Source organism: Gossypium arboreum, chromosome 9 (assembly GCF_025698485.1).
Source record: "Gossypium arboreum isolate Shixiya-1 chromosome 9, ASM2569848v2, whole genome shotgun sequence".
NCBI classification, from domain to species: domain Eukaryota; kingdom Viridiplantae; phylum Streptophyta; class Magnoliopsida; order Malvales; family Malvaceae; genus Gossypium; species Gossypium arboreum.
Window position 1 is genome coordinate 88,522,887 of NC_069078.1, and position 16,442 is coordinate 88,539,328.

The window sequence follows — 16,442 nt, forward strand, 5'->3', positions numbered from 1 at the left end:
GTCTAAAAAATGAACATTATTTGATTATTAAACTGATTAAATTAAAGATAAAAGTCATACAAGAAAGATCCCAAATAGCCACTCAATAATAATGAATAATGTTGATACTACTTTACAAGGATCGAAAGCAAAATTTTATGTTAGAATCATTGTTTTGTCTCTGAAATTCAAATCACTTACTGGAGCAGAGCTCCCGAATTTTCTAATGGCTGCTGCAGCAACTTGGGTTCCTCTAAGTCATCAGTGTGGATTGGTATGTCCTGTTAAAACACAAACTGATAATTACCATTTGATTTGTTTCTGAATAGCAATGTTCAAGATGGCATGTGACGATAATAAGCAGATACCTGAGGCTGCAGTAGCTGAAGCGGTTGTTGGTCTTGTGCCGTTGTGTAGGGTTGAGGCTGTGACATTCTGTAATAAGGTTCCTTGAGATCGAGTTTGCATGATGAGGACTGAATAATTCCTCCTTGTTCGGCCCCGGGACCCCACATTTTAGCTATAAGAATGGGTTCATTTCCACGTTAGAAACACAACCACAAATTAGAAACATGAAAACAAACTCAAAACCAACCTGACAATGTTAGATTTATCGTATAACTTTGAGCGTTATGGGCAACCATGTGAAGTTGGCCGGTAATTTCTTGCCCAGTCATTACATAAATTGGCTGAGAAAGAACACATCGTATCTGGTACCAGTGGGTTGTAGGAGCACCAGGGGCGGTTGTAAGCCATCTTTGCACGGTGCTGTCAGTAAAGCATTTCAATGGCGGTAAGATTGAATGTAAACAAAAAAACCGATGAAAATGCAAAAATTTGAAAATATTTACCTTCCATTAAACAGGACATCAAACCAACAGGCCAATCCATGCACTCTAGTCCCAACAGATGCTACAAATTTCAATGGAATATCTATTTCATACAAGTCCTCTTCCTGCCAAAAAAACGAAACAAAACTTTGATTCAAGGAATATGCCACGAAATTTACTAGAAGAGAGAGGCACGAGTCAATGGCTTGCTAATACCTTTGCTTCATTGAAGTCAATTACATGGGACATTGGAGGAGACACCAATAATCTAGGATCAAAAGCATCTACCACAGGCTGATATGAAAGCAAAAGGCATTTCATTACAATTTGGTCAAAACAGAATGCAACATCAATGAGTAACCAAAAAAAAAAAATCAAAAGAAGACCAATATGAAAACTGCCGAAGATATTTTATAGACAAGTATTGAGACAAAAACCAATGTAAACATTGCATTCTACTGACGGTTCTCTGGAAGTGTCACATTTTCAGTCTACAGATGCATGTGATAGTGCATAAAACAAACCTGAGAGAAGTATCCCTGGAATGCAGACCCGTGTAACGCTGTGAGATCTACACCGTAATAGTTTTGTTGCTGCCAAAAAAGAGTCTGCAAGTTTTTCAGGGTTAGTGGGGAGGAACAGAAAAACGTAGATATAATACAAAATTAAACGGAATGGTATGGGAAAATTGACGGCAAATATAAGAATGCAGAACGGATTTGGAACACCATAAGTTGCATGTTTTATAAAATACATAGGAATATATTAAAGATGCAGGGTAAAAGTACCATGGAGGCGTCTATATTAGAAGTCAGATTGTGTTTTACCCTTTTACTCAAAAAATGGGCAAATTAGTCCCTATACATTATATCAAAGAGCAAATTAGTCTTCTTTTGTTAAAATCTTCATCCATTTCTACCATTAAAAACCAACATAGATGAAAAAATAACCAGGCAGTTACCTCTTTCAAACGTACATGAGCCAGTTTTTAACAATAGAGATGGATGAAATTTTCAATAGAAAGACCAATTTGCTCTTTGATTTAATGTACAAGGACTAATTTGTCCACTCTTTGAGTAGAGAGACAAAATGCAATCCAACTCCTCGTACAAGGGTCTCCATGGTACTTTTACCAAGATGCAGATATCGCTTCAATAAGACATCGTCAAATACATACCTTATTTGCAATTTCAACAAATAAATATTCATCACTGAAAGGGGCCATATGTATCCTACAAGATTAAGATAGCATGAGACTAACCCGAGGATATAGCCCTTAAGCATTTTACAGCTTGATGATCAAAACACAAATCAACAAAATTAACAAAATCCATAAGGCAAAAAAAACTAATAAAGTGAAAGTCCTAAAACCATAGGGATATTATTATCCACGGATAAAAGAACATTTTCCCGATTACTTGGGAAACAAAAAAGATTCAAAGGAGTGACTTTTACCTTCCTACTGAAGGAAACATTTTCCCTTTAGGCACAAGAAGCCGATCTCTTGCAATTATGTAGGATTCCAACATTCTCTCATTAACTAATAAGGTGCCTGCAAGTGAAAAAAAAAATATAATCAAAGAATCTTTGCATCAATGAAAACCAAGTAGCTTCAAAGCCTTGCACATTAACATACCCATTGGTTCAGAGATCAGAATATCTGCTTTCTCAGGCAATTTGACTTCCTCAACTTTACCTTTGATTACCTATAATTCACATGTCATTTTATAACCGAACAAATAAGAGAACAGATCAGTAAGGAGATAACAGAACATAGTGATAACGTGACAGGACAAACACATACAGTAATCCGCTGCCCTAATGAGGGGTTCCCAGCAATAAGTTTGCGAGCATATTCTGCCATTTCAGAAGCTTCAACAGCATAAACATGCTTTGCACCAGCCTAACAGGGGAAAAGATAAGGAATTTGGGCATCAATCTACAAATCACAGGAAAAGTAATAGCAAATATGCTGTCAAAAATCAAAACAGACCAAATGGTTAAGAATACCTGTGCAGCAAATAACGATAAAATACCACTACCAGCACCAACGTCAACCACCACCCTACCCGTAAAATCTGCACGGTTCTCAATTACAGCAGCATAATAGGTTCCTAGAGAAAAAAAAAAGTTAAATAATAATCAAAGGAATACAAATTGTAAGTGAATCTGTAACATAAAATCAAAGGAAATAATGAAATGCAGCTCCGTGATATAACCTGTCCTCACATAATCCTGTAACATATTTTGCTGATGTAGCAACTGTCCGTAATAATGGAAATACATTTTAGCAGAAGATGGTTCGATTTTATTATCAAACTTGCTCTTAACATCAGAAATGGCTCCGTTTGGTAAATGCATTCCTGTATCATGATGAAAAGAGAATAAGGATCAAACGAAAGCCTATACAGCAATCAATTTTTCAGCATGATCCGTTTCAAAAATTAGAACCTTGAGTAACATCTTCATTCTGCCATTGCTCAAATGCAGAATGGAAGTCCCTGCTCTCTTCCTCATTTCTAAACAGGATTGTTACTCCCCGTGCAAATGATTTCTGATTCAAAAGAAATACATAAATAAACATACATATATACATATGTACACACACACAAACATATATACATGCGAAATCCCAAATGCAAAAATCCAGCAATAAGCAGAAAGAAGCAGCTTCATGTAGCCAGTAACCAGCATTTCACCAAGAACCCCAAAAACAGTATAAAAAGTGCAAGAAATTAAAATAATGAAATCATAAGCATTATTTCTATTGATTTCAATTTTTCATAAAAACAATGCAACAGTTGAAATGATAATTAATACCTCTTTGTTACTATCAGAACTTCCTGAAATGCAAAGCGATTTAAGAGGTCCCAACTTGAAGAGCTGAAAAAACAATAAAAAAAGATGAACCTCAACCATACTACACACCACTTCAATGCCAAAGCAAAACAAGAGGAATCTACCCAATATTTATTACCCCTTTCTTTACCTTAGCAGTGGCTTTCCATTTTCATTTTTTTCGTCAAGAACCAAACAACCCTCTATTTCTTACCTGAGCGGTTCCAAGATTGACGTTGAAGCCATCGATAAATCCTGAATCTTGGCGAAATCGAAGCTCCGCTACTCCACTATCAGCACTGAACCGAGCAATCACTGGCGTAGACGGAGGAGGAACCGATGGAGAAGACAGTTCAGAAACTGCCACTAAAGTGAACTCCAAGTGTTTGTGTTTTTGCCCAGCTAAAACCTCCATTATTATTATTGTTATTAATGTACAAAAACAAAGAAAGAGAAATAGAAACCTGTCAAAATATAATCCAAATTAGGGTTTTTGTCAAATAAAGGAAAAAAATTTAGAGAGAGATAGAGAGCCGCCACCTAGTGAGAGAGAGAACAAAAACAGTAGCTTTAAGCTGATTTATTGAGACAGAACAAAAGCTGCTTTAAGGGTTAATTTTGTGAGAAGTCCCTGTATTATAGTATAAATTTTAAATTGGTCTAAAATTTCAAAAAGTTTTAATTGAGTTCTCAGAGTACCAGTATTATATTAATCAAGCCTTTTTGACGGTCTAGTTATTAAATAACACAAAATGTAAATATTGAGGTTTAGATTTTCTAGAATAAAGATTAAATTGACACAATATATAAATATTAAGGGTTAAAATTATTATTATATCAATTTTAAAAATTGCCATATTGATGACTAATAAAGACAAAATTAAATAATCAAGTAACTATTTTATAATTTTCATAGTTAAATAATCAAAATAAAATTTATTAATAGTTTAATATCTATTAATAATGTTGACCCTGATTTTTAATGTCACCATCTATTTTTTTTACACCTCATATCCAAGTGGCACATCAATTGCACACTTGTTTAAATTTTGATTAATGTAAACATAATTCAAGTTTTCATTTAAAGTTCAATTTGTCCCCTCAAAATTTAACATTTGTTAAAGATTAAATCGGTAAAAGCACTTAATTGATGTAATATTATATTTTGGTATTAAATTATAACATTATAATATTGGTATATTTAAAATTTGGGCCCTACTTCAGTGATGTTGAGTGCAATTAACCCTCCTTTTCTAATTTAATGGTGGATTCTAATTTGTTGAGTGCAATTAACTCTCTTTTGCTTTAAATTGGGTTTTGGAAGTGATGTTTCAGTAATAAAAATTTTAGGGTTAATTCTATTAGACATTGTAAAAAATGGTTGGTCTTTAAATCATAAAATATTTTAATTAAAATTTTAAAGTACTAGTTTCACACCAAAGAAATCCTTTCTTAATTTAAAGAATTAAAAGTCCACTCAAATCTAACATAGAATATATCTAAAATACAAAAACAGTTTGAACCTAACATGTTAAAAAATAACCCAACTATTAGTACATTTTTTATTGCACCCAATTATGAAAATTTACAAAATAATCATTTAACTATTCAGTTTTATTATTTTTACACCAATTAACGACAAATTTTAAAATTGGCATGATAAAAACTATAACTCTGAATATTTATAAATTATATCATTTTAATCCTAATTCTAAATAAATTAATTCTCAATATTTACAAATCATATAATTTTATCTCTAACTAAAACAAATACTATTAAGGAAAACAAGTTTTTTTTAATAATTCAAAGAAGTTTACACGTTAAATGATCAAATCTTTACAAATAATTAAAAGCAAGAACTTGTTTTCCTGGTCTAACAAATGAATAACTTTGATCAATCCACCCTTATAATCACAAAATATAAACCTTATTCCATGAATTTGAAAGATTTTTTTTTTATATTGTGTTCTTCGTTTCATTTCGTATTAGTACAGTTTGACCTTAATACCTTGACTTGGAATGCCTTAATGAACCACAAACAATAAATAAAATCCCGATGGCGCTACATTCCCAGACCGCGGCGTTGTTGCTTCAACATTGTACATCGAGTTACCCACTTTCGTCACTTTATCATTCCCAAGAATAAGCAACCTTTGATTCATGGAGAACGAATGCGTATTGAAAGCTGGTGCAAACATTGTTACCGACATCGAGCTTTCATCCACTTTGTTGCTGTTAATCGCCACTTGGATCGTATATTTCTTATGGTATCGGATCCCCGACATTGACTTAGGAGTAATGATGGTCGGTCGTAGGTTGGCAAATTTAGCATCCAAATACGCCGATAAGAATGCCTCTAAGCTCAGTTCGGTCAGGAAAGGTACACCTATGAAGTTGTAAAACGCGTGGGGATTGCTTCCGCCAACTAAAACTCTTCCGTCACGAAGTAACGCAGCCGTGGAATGGTACATACGAGGGATGATGGTTGGATTTTGAACCTCGAATCGTGAGCGGATATTGTTATCAGGTCGATACAAGACTAGACTCAAAACTGGGTCCTGACCTTGTTCCCATCCCGCCGTCCCGGAACTAGCGCCGTTGATAAGCAAGACGTTGCCATTTGGAAGCAATATCATGTCACCCATGACTCTAGCTAAAGGCATGGTCTCCATGACCCATTCCGGATTCAGATCGATTATTTTAATCCGAGCACAGGTATCCAAGGCAGCCATGAAAATACCTTTTAAAGATTGAAGGTAGGATCCTTTAGAAGCACCACCACATACTAGAACTTCAGCTTCAATGGCTGCAGCTTTCAAGTTCTTCAATGGAAGCAAAATGGCCGAACCAGTGCTCGGATAGCTTTGAGGTTCACCGCCAAAGATCATTGGATACTTTTTGACAACAATGTTGTTCACATAATCGAACAAAATAGCTCGATTGTTGGCGAAAATAAACAAGTTTCCATCAATGTTGAGGAAAACAAATGGGTAAAGATTGTTCTCGATTCCTTTGTCGCTAGTTTTCGACAAGAAAGGTAAGTTGGTCTTATTAGCGACGATGTTTTTAGGGATGAACTCATAGTTAAACTGTCCTCGACCGCCTACGATGATTTGTCTCCCATCAGGTAAGATATGGTTACTTGCATACCATCTTTTGACCGTCAATTCGTTGGGTATTTCATTCCAATCGCACGTCCTGCATGGGCTAAAAACCCTAACCCGACGTTCGCTGTAGTTGAAACCGCCAGTTTGGAACAAGTTACCATCGGGCATGATGGCGCCCGAAGAGCACCAAACATCGGTTTGGACTGTGAGAGCCAGAAATTTATTAGCAAAAACATCATACTCAACTGAATGAGCTGTGCAGTTCACTTGGAGCACTGTGTCGGTCGGGTCATTAAGACATTTCCCATTAGGTAAAGACAGATTCGACGGTCCAAAATCGGTTCTGTCGAACATAATCACATGATCGTTCTTAAGGAGCTGCATGTGAATGGCGGAGATTCCAATACTTTTTTGCAGGAGCTGCCAATTGTCGTCGGCAGCGAAAATGAGAGTACGGTGGTGGGGTAGTAATCCGAAAAGAAGTTGAAGAAGAAGAAGAGTAGAGAACATGAATGAAGGAGCTGCCATTTTTTCTTTGATGGGTATTGAATTGTATTACTTTGGCTGATGATGAAATGTGTTTCAATTTTGTCATATATAGTGCTTTGTGAAGGAGGGCAACTTCTTTTTTAAATTTAATTGAAGTTTTTATGTTTAACATTATGAAATGATTATATTCTTTTCATATAAGTTACATAAAAAATTATAAGCAATCATTTTGATTAACATTTTTTTTATTTTTTGGATTATTAAATTAAATTATCATAATCTTTGGTTGTACATTGTTTATCATGATTATTTGATGCAGTGAACAAATTCAAAATCTAGAGATCATTGCATAATTCATACTATATTATATTATAATGTAATTTATTTATAAAATAAAACCATGACACTTATTGTATAGCCCAAATTATGCCCGGCCCAAAACCAAACTCTAGACCCAATTACAAAGCCCAAATCAGCCCACAACCTTAACTAATTTTCAGCCAAAAAGGAAAACCCTAGCCACCAAAGTCTGTCACCACCCACACCTCCACTTGCTCCACTTGCACTGCCTCCATCCCATCATCCCATCACCTACAAAACAAATAGAGAGCAGAAACACGCAAAGCAAAAAAGGGGAAACAAGCAGAAGGCAGAGAAATCATGTAATCGACTATAAAGTCGAAAGAGAAAATAATAAAAATGGGGGATTTATATTTTCAAAAGGGGGGAACCGATTGTATTTTTAAGGGGAATTTGTTTCAAGAAATCGATTCGGATACAAATAATAAAAGGAGACAGTTGAAGAAAGGATCAAAAAGGGCTAAGGTCTTTTGATACTCTCTTATTTTTTCTTTCAAAAACTGTTATTCCTCTTTTTTTTTTCTCATTTTTTTTCTATTTTACGAAGTTATTTACATACATATATAAGAATGCAATAAAAAAGAGGAAAAGGAAAGTACCTGGAGTGTTCGGCCACCGTCCATGGCGGAGGAGTAGCAGTCGAGGCGACAGCGCAACAAATGGGTTTCTTTTGAAACCCTAGCAGAGAATGAAATGGGGAGAATAGGGCTGCTCTCTCTGTTTTTTTGCAAAAGAAAGGAAAAGAAAAAAAAAACACGAAATTTTAGATTAAAAAGCAGTGCAAAAACGGTGTTGTTTTGCACCATAGGTACCAGCATTGAAACGGCACCATTTAAGGCGACCCGTACTTGGGAGATCCGCGTGTTTCCGAATATTGGGTTATTTGCGCAGATAGTCCCTCTTTTTTCTCAGTGCTTGTCAATCTGGTCTTATGTTGATTTTTTCTCTGCTTTTAATTTGACCCCATGCTTTTGTTGAGTTTTTAAATAAGGTCCTCCGACCCATTGACATGCTACGAAGTGAACACGTGTCCAGAGGCTGGGTATTTTACCTATTTAGTCCTCAAACCTTGCGCATATTTTCATTTTTACCCTGTTCTTTTATTTTGTTATAGTATTCACTTCTAATTTCATTTTTATTCCAATATAACCCCTAGTCAGTTTGATTTTGATCTTTTTATTTTCTTTATTTATTCATATATTATTTATTTTAAAAGGTATAGTATTTCATTTGTTAAAATATTTTTAAAACTGTTCTATTATTTATTCTAAATCATTTTGTTGTTACCTTTTTACTTTTTTCTCACCATTCTATTTATTTTAATATTATTCATACTGCTATATTTTATTAATGTTACTATATTTGTATTTTATTATATATATTTGTATTTTTACTTAACACTCTTATATATATGTATATATATATTATATAATATTAATAGTTTAACATTTTTGTTTTTATGCGGGTATGTCGTATGTGCATCCTTTTACAGTATGCTCCATGTTATACATATATTAATATATATAATATTATGTATATTTGTTCTTTCAAACATTATATATACATTTTTTTATGTACATTATGCCTACGTTTTAACATATATATATATATATATATACTTATTTTTTTTAATATATGATGTATGTATTATGTATATACCTTTAAATATTATCATATACCTTTATGTATATATTTATATAATATTAGTAATAGTTGATTCTTATAATTATTATTTCTAATATGTACATACCACGTAAATATTTCAATATTATATTACGTATACATCTTTTATACTACGCACATATATCTGTTAATATCGTACTATTATTATATATATATATATATATTTCTTTTATATATCTCTTATAACTTTTATTAATACGTATGTATTTTAATACATATATGTATATACTTATATATCGTTATTATTAGTTTTTTATTATTATCGTTTCAACAAATATTGTATATATTTTAATCTAGTATTATACGTTTATGTTTCACATATATATGTTCCCGCTATTTCACAACTATATTACCCTTGTTATAATGTTTAATGCCATATGTATTATTATCATTTTAGACTATCATTATTTATATTACTATTATTATTATCGTTTTCATTATCATTGTCATTTTGCCATGCTTTATTTGTTTTTATTTATTTATTTACTTATTTACTTATGTATTCGATCATTTCATTTACCTTATGCTTGTGTTTTATGTTCTTATATCACTAGCCTTGCTTTCATCTTTTTTATGATTGCTTATATCCTTGTCATTGATACTGTCATACGTATTGCATATTAGCATCATGATCTGGTTTTATGTTTCACAATAAGTCACATTATATTTTTCACTCGATACCTTAAAAAATTTCTCTTGTAAAAGTGATATTCCGTATTTGGTAATTTGAGATAATCGTGCCCTAACTTACGGGGTTTCGATTTTTCTCATTTAACCTAAATAACGGAGCATTCTTTTAAATCACAATACTAGTTTTGAAAGATGCTTATTCTCGGGGATACGAGGTGTTGTGCCCTAACTCACCGGGTATGATATTTTGTTACCTCGAAATAAGATTTTTTACAAGTAAAGGCAATATTCAGTGTTTGGAAATTCGAGGAGACGTGCCCTAACTTACGGGGTTTTAATTTTCCTTGTTCACCCTAACTAACCGAATATCCCTCTGAAATACATGATTTTTTAGGTAAAAGACAAACTCATTCTCAAAAGATTGAGATGTTGTGTCCTAACTCACTGGATATGACATTTTGTTGCTTCGAAACGAGAAGGTCTTTAACGTTCGAATGTTTTTTACAAAAAGAAGGATTGTATTTCAAAGTCTTTCAAGTTTTTTTATTTTTCAACACTAAGACACTAATTAATCAACTAGGTACCAATTTTTGCGCGTATCGAGGGTGCTAATCCTTCCTCGTGTGTAATCGACTCCCGAACTCATTTTCTGATTTTCGTAGACCAGAGATTATCGTTTTAGTAAATCTTAACTCTTATTAAAATGATTAATTTGAGGTGACCCGATCACACCTCATCAAAAAGGATTGGTGGTGACTCCCTTTTTTTGTTTTCATTTTCAAATCCAAGTCGATTCCCGTTTTTCAAAAAAAATGGTTACAATAGCTTGGCGACTCCACTGGGGACCCAAATAAGAGAGTCAAGCCACAAGTTGATTAACTTTTGTTTTTTTGTCGAAAATTGAAAATTTGATTTTGATATACGATCCTTTCATTGCATTTCACCCGTTTTTCTTGCGGTTTTCATCATTTTATTCCTATTTTCTTTAATCGCTTCGGTTTTTTTATGCATATATCCTTGCACATTGTATTGCATGACCGCTATGGTCACACCCCTTTAAGTGGAAGTGAGAAACTACTCCTTCGTGAGGTTTTCACCTCCGTGCAGGATAGTGGATCGCTTTTGAGATACATCCGTACCTATGTCTTCGTGAGATTTTCATCTCCGTGCAGCTATAGGGAAATGTATTCCCCTGAACTGAACTCGGTCTATATGAGCCTATAATGGGTGAAGATCGAGGAATCTGCTGGTTCAGGTACCTTTACTTTAGAACCAAACCCCATGTAGCGAGCCTTAAGAACCCACCCTAGGTAGAGCCACTCCGAACCCCTAGTGGTCACCCGAATTGCTTTATTTGTTATTTATTTATCCTGCACTAACGTGTTTTGTTTTTGTTTTATTTATAATTGCATTGCATTTCATCATCATAGGAAGGGGGTGTTGATTCATATTTGATTGCTAAATAGAATAGTTTGTCATAAGAAAACGAATTTTTTGATAAAGTGGATTATAACACGGTTGTCTAAATATGGTCCAAGTAAACATAATGAAAGAAGGCTGATAGTCCGCGAAAACATACAAGACTTTGCTTCATTGCCTGAGAATGCAAGCCGACAAAGATTGTTTGAGAGCAGTCATGGCTTAAAGAAGCTAACAAGTATCGTGGGGATAAGTGAGCAACGAGTTGCAGCCTGAATCAAGCAAAAGGAGTTAATGGAGACATCTTTTAGAAAATTCACAAGACTTGACCATAAGATCTGGATATGAAGAGGAAAATAGGTGTCTTCACTTGGAATATGAGTGAAAGGCCGTATATGTAGTCTGTTTTATGTAAAAGAATTTGTTTTCAAGAAAAGTTGTTCTAATGAAATTCAATTCAGAATCAATGTCTTTCTTTCTTTTGCATTCATTCATGTATTTGCATTGCATTGCATCATTTGCATTAGACTTCCCCTAAAAGAACCCTAATTAGGTGAAATTATTTCAGTTAGCCTGGGAACCGACAAAGGTCAAACGACTAAGCATCTTTACGGTACACGGAAAAAGATAAAAGATATGGATCAAAGATTGGAAAGACTTAAACAACTTCAAAGAGAGACGCAAGACCTGCTACAAATGCAAATGTAAGAGCAGCTAGCGAAGATCCAACAAGATATAAGGGACCAAATGCTAGAGTCCCAAAGGAATACGATGAATCAATTGTCCCAATTACTGACTAAGGGGTTAGGAAGAGGAAAAAACTCCATGATCAATGCTGGGGAGGATAATGATGAGCCTCTATACCCTCCGGGTTTCACCCCGATAAACGATCAGACATGTCCGCAAGATGTACCTATTGCTATCAGATCACAACATCAGGTCGGTACCTCGGCACCCATGAACTACCCGATGGGATCAGGTTCCAATCCAAGGAACAGTCTAACCAATCATGAAGTTCCTGATCTAGACGAAATGGAAGGAATAGAAAAAACAAAGGTTGAACTGGCAAGACAACTCGAAGATCGATACAAGTGGTTGGAAAAAAAACTTAGAGTGATGGAGAATGCTGATTACCATCGCGGGGTCGATGCCAAGGATCTGAGTTTGGTCCCTGATCTAGTACTCCCGTCAAAATTTAAGACTCCAGAGTTTGAAAAGTACAATGGGGCTAGTTGTCCTGAAGCTCACATCACAATGTTCTGTCGAAGGATGGCAGGATATGTTAATAACGACCAATTATTAATTCATTGCTTCCAAGATAGTCTGATCGGGTCAATAACTAAATGGTACAATAAATTAAGTCGTGCTAAAATCAATTCATGGAAAGACTTAACACAGGCTTTCATGAAGTAGTATGGCCACATGACTGACATGGCACTCGACAGAATTACACTACAGAATATGGAAAAAAAACAAGGTGAGAGCTTCAGGCAATATGCCCAAAGATGGAGAAAGGTAGCGACGCAAGTCCAACCACCTCTTCTAGAGAAAGAAACTACATCGCTTTTCACCAACACTCTGAAAGCCCCGTTCATTACCCATGTGTTGGGAAGCGCTACCCTGAGCTTCTCAGACATAGTAATGTCCGGCGAGATGATTGAAAACGCAATCAGAAGTGGGAAGATAGATGCAGGAGAAAACGCCAAGAGGTCAACCCCAAATAGAAATGAAAATGAAGTGAATAATATGAGTAAAGGGTACCCCAAATTGGTCAACATAGGCCAGCCGAGGCAAGAATCCAACTCGAGGTCGAATACAGAAAGGCTCCAGTTTACACCAATCCCAATGTCATATAAGGAGTTGTATCAGAATTTCTTTGATGTACATGTAGTGTCACCGTTCTACTCGGAACAAGTGCAACCTTCGTTCCCAAAATGGTATAATGAGAATGCTCAATGCGAGTACCATGCGGGAATAACGGGACACTCAATCAAAAACTGCACTACTTTTAAAAAGTTGGTCGAAAAGTTCGTTGAAATGGGAGTTGTAAAGTTTGACGATTCCTCAGAACCAAATCACTCTGAAAATACAGTAAATACGATTTGAAAGTGGGGGCAAGAGAGTTGCAATGCCTTGAACAAGTCAAAAGCCTGGAAGGAATATCAGAGAATCTGAATGACATATCCAAAGAGGGAACTGGAGAATAATAGTTTCCAAACCCTTGCGTACTTGGGGATGTTTTGAACAATGGGACTGTAGAAGAAATCCCTGTATTTTTAGAGCTAATCTAGAGTAATATTCGGAACACGCTTGTTGCTTTAAGCCTAGAAGCAATAAAAATCCTTTTGTGAAATAGGCTTGTGTCCTAAGTCTTTATTTCAATAAAATGCATCTTTTTTGAGTAAAAATTCTTTTATTTCATTTCATACTATGCAACTAATTGTTCATATATTCTTTTGTTCTTTGGACTTTCTTTCAAATATTCATGTATACTTTATCCATGATCATAGAGTCATTTATTCTTTGGAATCTACCTTCAGCGGGTCCCCAAATATCCATGATATAAGTAACGTTGTCATTGACTTCAAGTCTCCTTTTGAGCAAAATATGGGCTTAAAGGGATCTCAACACTTTGAAGATGACAGAGATGCAGACTACTCTCTGATTTGTTAAGGATGGTAGAGTAAGATGAAAACAGATCCTCTCTTACAAAAAGACAGTGGACAGTAGGCCTAGGACAAGAGAAAGAGGCAAACATCGGAGTCTGCATCACCACGAAGGCAAAGCTAGATGTCATTGAGTCAATTCCAATAATTTAAAGATTTTTTACACGATCGTATCAAGATACGCCTGGCTACTAAGACATGAGGATGTTGTAGGGTTTTGAATGACATATGCTGGCCAGACTAATCATGAGATTTGGGTTCTGCTGGTCCACCATAGAAAAGGATTGCATCAGTATGCCGTAAATGCCAAATTTATGGAGAGAAAATTCATGTGCCTCTTCATTCTTTTGACTTTCTCTGTATGGGGCATAGAGGTTATTGGGCCGATCTCGTCGAAGGCTTCCAGCAGGTATCAATTACTTCGCCAAGAGGGTGAAAGTCGCTTCATATGCCAATCATCAAATCCTAAAAAAAAGAAGAAGAAGAAGAAAAAGATCATGAAATGATGACTGAGACTTGTAAAGATCGGCATAAGAAGTCATCATGTACCTTCTATGCTCATCGAACGTCGGCAAGAACCTTAGTTGGGGAAACACATTGCTCGTTGGTTTATAGGATAGAATCGGTTTTGAAGATGAGATTTCTTTTCTCCGAGTCTCGTCAGAGCTGAAATTAGATAAGGCAGAATGGATCCAATCCTGATAGGATCAATTGAATTTGAAAAGAGAGGGTCGAAAGCTATCTGTCGAAGTCCAATGCACCGAAAATGACTGATGAGAGCTTACGATGAAGAAGTTTATCCGAGAAAATTCCACGAAGGGAACTTGATGTTAAAGAATATCCCTCCTATACAAAAGGACTTCAGAGGAAAGTGGATGTCAAACTATGAGGGACTTTATGTAGTAAAAGGCCCATTCTGGAGGAGCGTTGATGGCAAAGATTTGCCCAATCCAGTGAATTCAAATCCAGTCAAGGAATATTCTACCTAAAAGGAAAGAGGCCAAGGTGAAAACCCACAAAGGGTGCCTTAAAAAAAAAGGAAAGAAAAGAGGAGAGGCCATGGCGAAAACCCGCAAAGGGCGCCTTGAGACCAAAAGGGATTTGAGTTGAAAACCCGAAAAGGGCGACTCAAACTTGGATCAAAATGGGGCATACATTAGTCTTGCTATGCCTGAATTAACAATGAAGAAGTATGCTACGTCTTGGGGCATTGACAATGTACTCCGGATCCCCTAAACACATATTGAGCTCAGAAAGGTCCTCAAGAAGTTGGTACAGAGAAGCTCAAGCTGCGATATCTGGGGCATCTAGCTTCCATTTTGCCCACTTTGAATTTGTTATCTTTGATTCTTTTCAAGATATGTCCGAATAAATTTTCTTCTTATTGCATTGCTATCTTTGATTAACTTATTCATTTTGAGTTAATTTCCTACTTATTGCATTTGCAATCTTTGATTAATTTATTCATTTCAAGCTATGCTCCCAATCAATTTTCTTCTTGTCCATCGTTTTGATATTTTTCAAGCATTTTGCATTGAAATAACGATTAATGGACCAATAATACTTTCACAAAAGAAGTTCTACATATTACTTTAGGAGCTTCTAAATAGTACAGGAGCCTAAAACAGGACCATTATTCAGAACTTACCAAGCCTAAGGGTTGAAAATATTTGAGCCCAAATTGAAATCATCTCATTGGGTTTCCTGTCAAAGATATTGGTTGAGCAGAAAAATTACATTGGTATTATAATCCCGGCAAAGAATAAGCAATGGGATTATTCTCGAGAAAATAAAAATGGTATTTTGTATTCATACAGATATCATGTAACACCCCAATCCCGTATCCGTCGCCGGAATAGGTAAAGGGGCATTACCGGACTTGAAACTCATATTAGAACAGTAATTTTTTTTTTTAAACATTCCTTTAGATAAGTACTAAAGACAGACAGGGATACAATTTAAACTTCTATAAGTACACATTCAAAAGATGCCATTTTCGCATGGCTTATATACATTAACCAAAATATTCTTCTACCAACGGTCTATTCTATACATGCCATAAAATAATTCTAAACATAACAAGTAACAAGCAAAGGATAGTGATAGTGTGACTAGTTGTTGACGATCCACGAGCACGTAGCTTCAAATGAGATCTATAAAACAGAAAAAACAAAGTAAACGGAGTAAGCATTATAATGCTTAGTAAGTTTTAAGCAGTGTCAACAGATAACAATCAAATTATAACATAGTTGTTCGTATTTTTATTTCACTCTTCCTTCGGGCATACCATCCCTTTACCGAATATGCACATCTCATCATATGCAATAGGCAGATAAACTTTCACATAAAAGTGAGCTCATGTGACATAGATATATTGTATAATTTCACATAACCTCTCACACTGATCCGATGTCACATAATCATAGGAATAGTCTCATAG

At 35.1% G+C, this 16,442-nt stretch overlaps 2 protein-coding genes and 1 long non-coding RNA gene across 3 annotated transcripts; all 3 read right to left on the minus strand.

Annotated features, from left to right (window-relative positions):
- Nucleotides 1–16: 16 nt before the first annotated feature.
- On the minus strand, nucleotides 17–4,221 carry LOC108456793 (probable histone-arginine methyltransferase 1.3). Its single transcript, XM_017755465.2, has 15 exons — nucleotides 3,862–4,221; nucleotides 3,630–3,692; nucleotides 3,261–3,363; nucleotides 3,029–3,172; nucleotides 2,820–2,923; nucleotides 2,614–2,712; nucleotides 2,446–2,515; nucleotides 2,265–2,361; nucleotides 1,987–2,041; nucleotides 1,334–1,417; nucleotides 1,026–1,103; nucleotides 831–934; nucleotides 575–747; nucleotides 348–499; nucleotides 17–260 (listed from the first exon to the last, which is right to left on the minus strand). Exons 1-15 carry the CDS (start codon nucleotides 4,060–4,062, stop codon nucleotides 177–179), a joined length of 1,611 nt encoding a protein of 536 aa, XP_017610954.1. The 5' UTR covers nucleotides 4,063–4,221; the 3' UTR covers nucleotides 17–176.
- Nucleotides 4,222–5,672: 1,451 nt separating this feature from the next.
- Nucleotides 5,673–7,139, minus strand: LOC108456540 (aldehyde oxidase GLOX-like). Its single transcript, XM_017755090.1, has one exon. It carries the CDS (start codon nucleotides 7,137–7,139, stop codon nucleotides 5,673–5,675), a length of 1,467 nt encoding a protein of 488 aa, XP_017610579.1.
- Nucleotides 7,140–7,608: 469 nt separating this feature from the next.
- On the minus strand, nucleotides 7,609–8,343 carry LOC128280533 (uncharacterized). Its single transcript, XR_008270624.1, has 2 exons — nucleotides 8,204–8,343; nucleotides 7,609–7,835 (listed from the first exon to the last, which is right to left on the minus strand). It is a non-coding gene; the product is annotated as an uncharacterized LOC128280533 (long non-coding RNA).
- Between the last annotated feature and the right edge of the window lie 8,099 nt (nucleotides 8,344–16,442).

Bases quoted from the DNA above. Each gene is read 5' to 3' on its own strand.
- LOC108456793 (XM_017755465.2), bottom strand. From the start codon at position 4,062: ATGGAGGTTTTAGCTGGGCAAAAACACAAACACTTGGAGTTCACTTTA. The intron at 2,924-3,028 runs GTTATATCACGG...TTTTTTCTCTAG, and splicing joins ACAGGATTATGTGAGGACAG to GAACCTATTATGCTGCTGTA. The intron at 1,418-1,986 runs GTATGTATTTGA...AAAAACTTGCAG, and splicing joins TTGTTGAAATTGCAAATAAG to ACTCTTTTTTGGCAGCAACA.
- LOC108456540 (XM_017755090.1), bottom strand. From the start codon at position 7,139: ATGCAGCTCCTTAAGAACGATCATGTGATTATGTTCGACAGAACCGAT.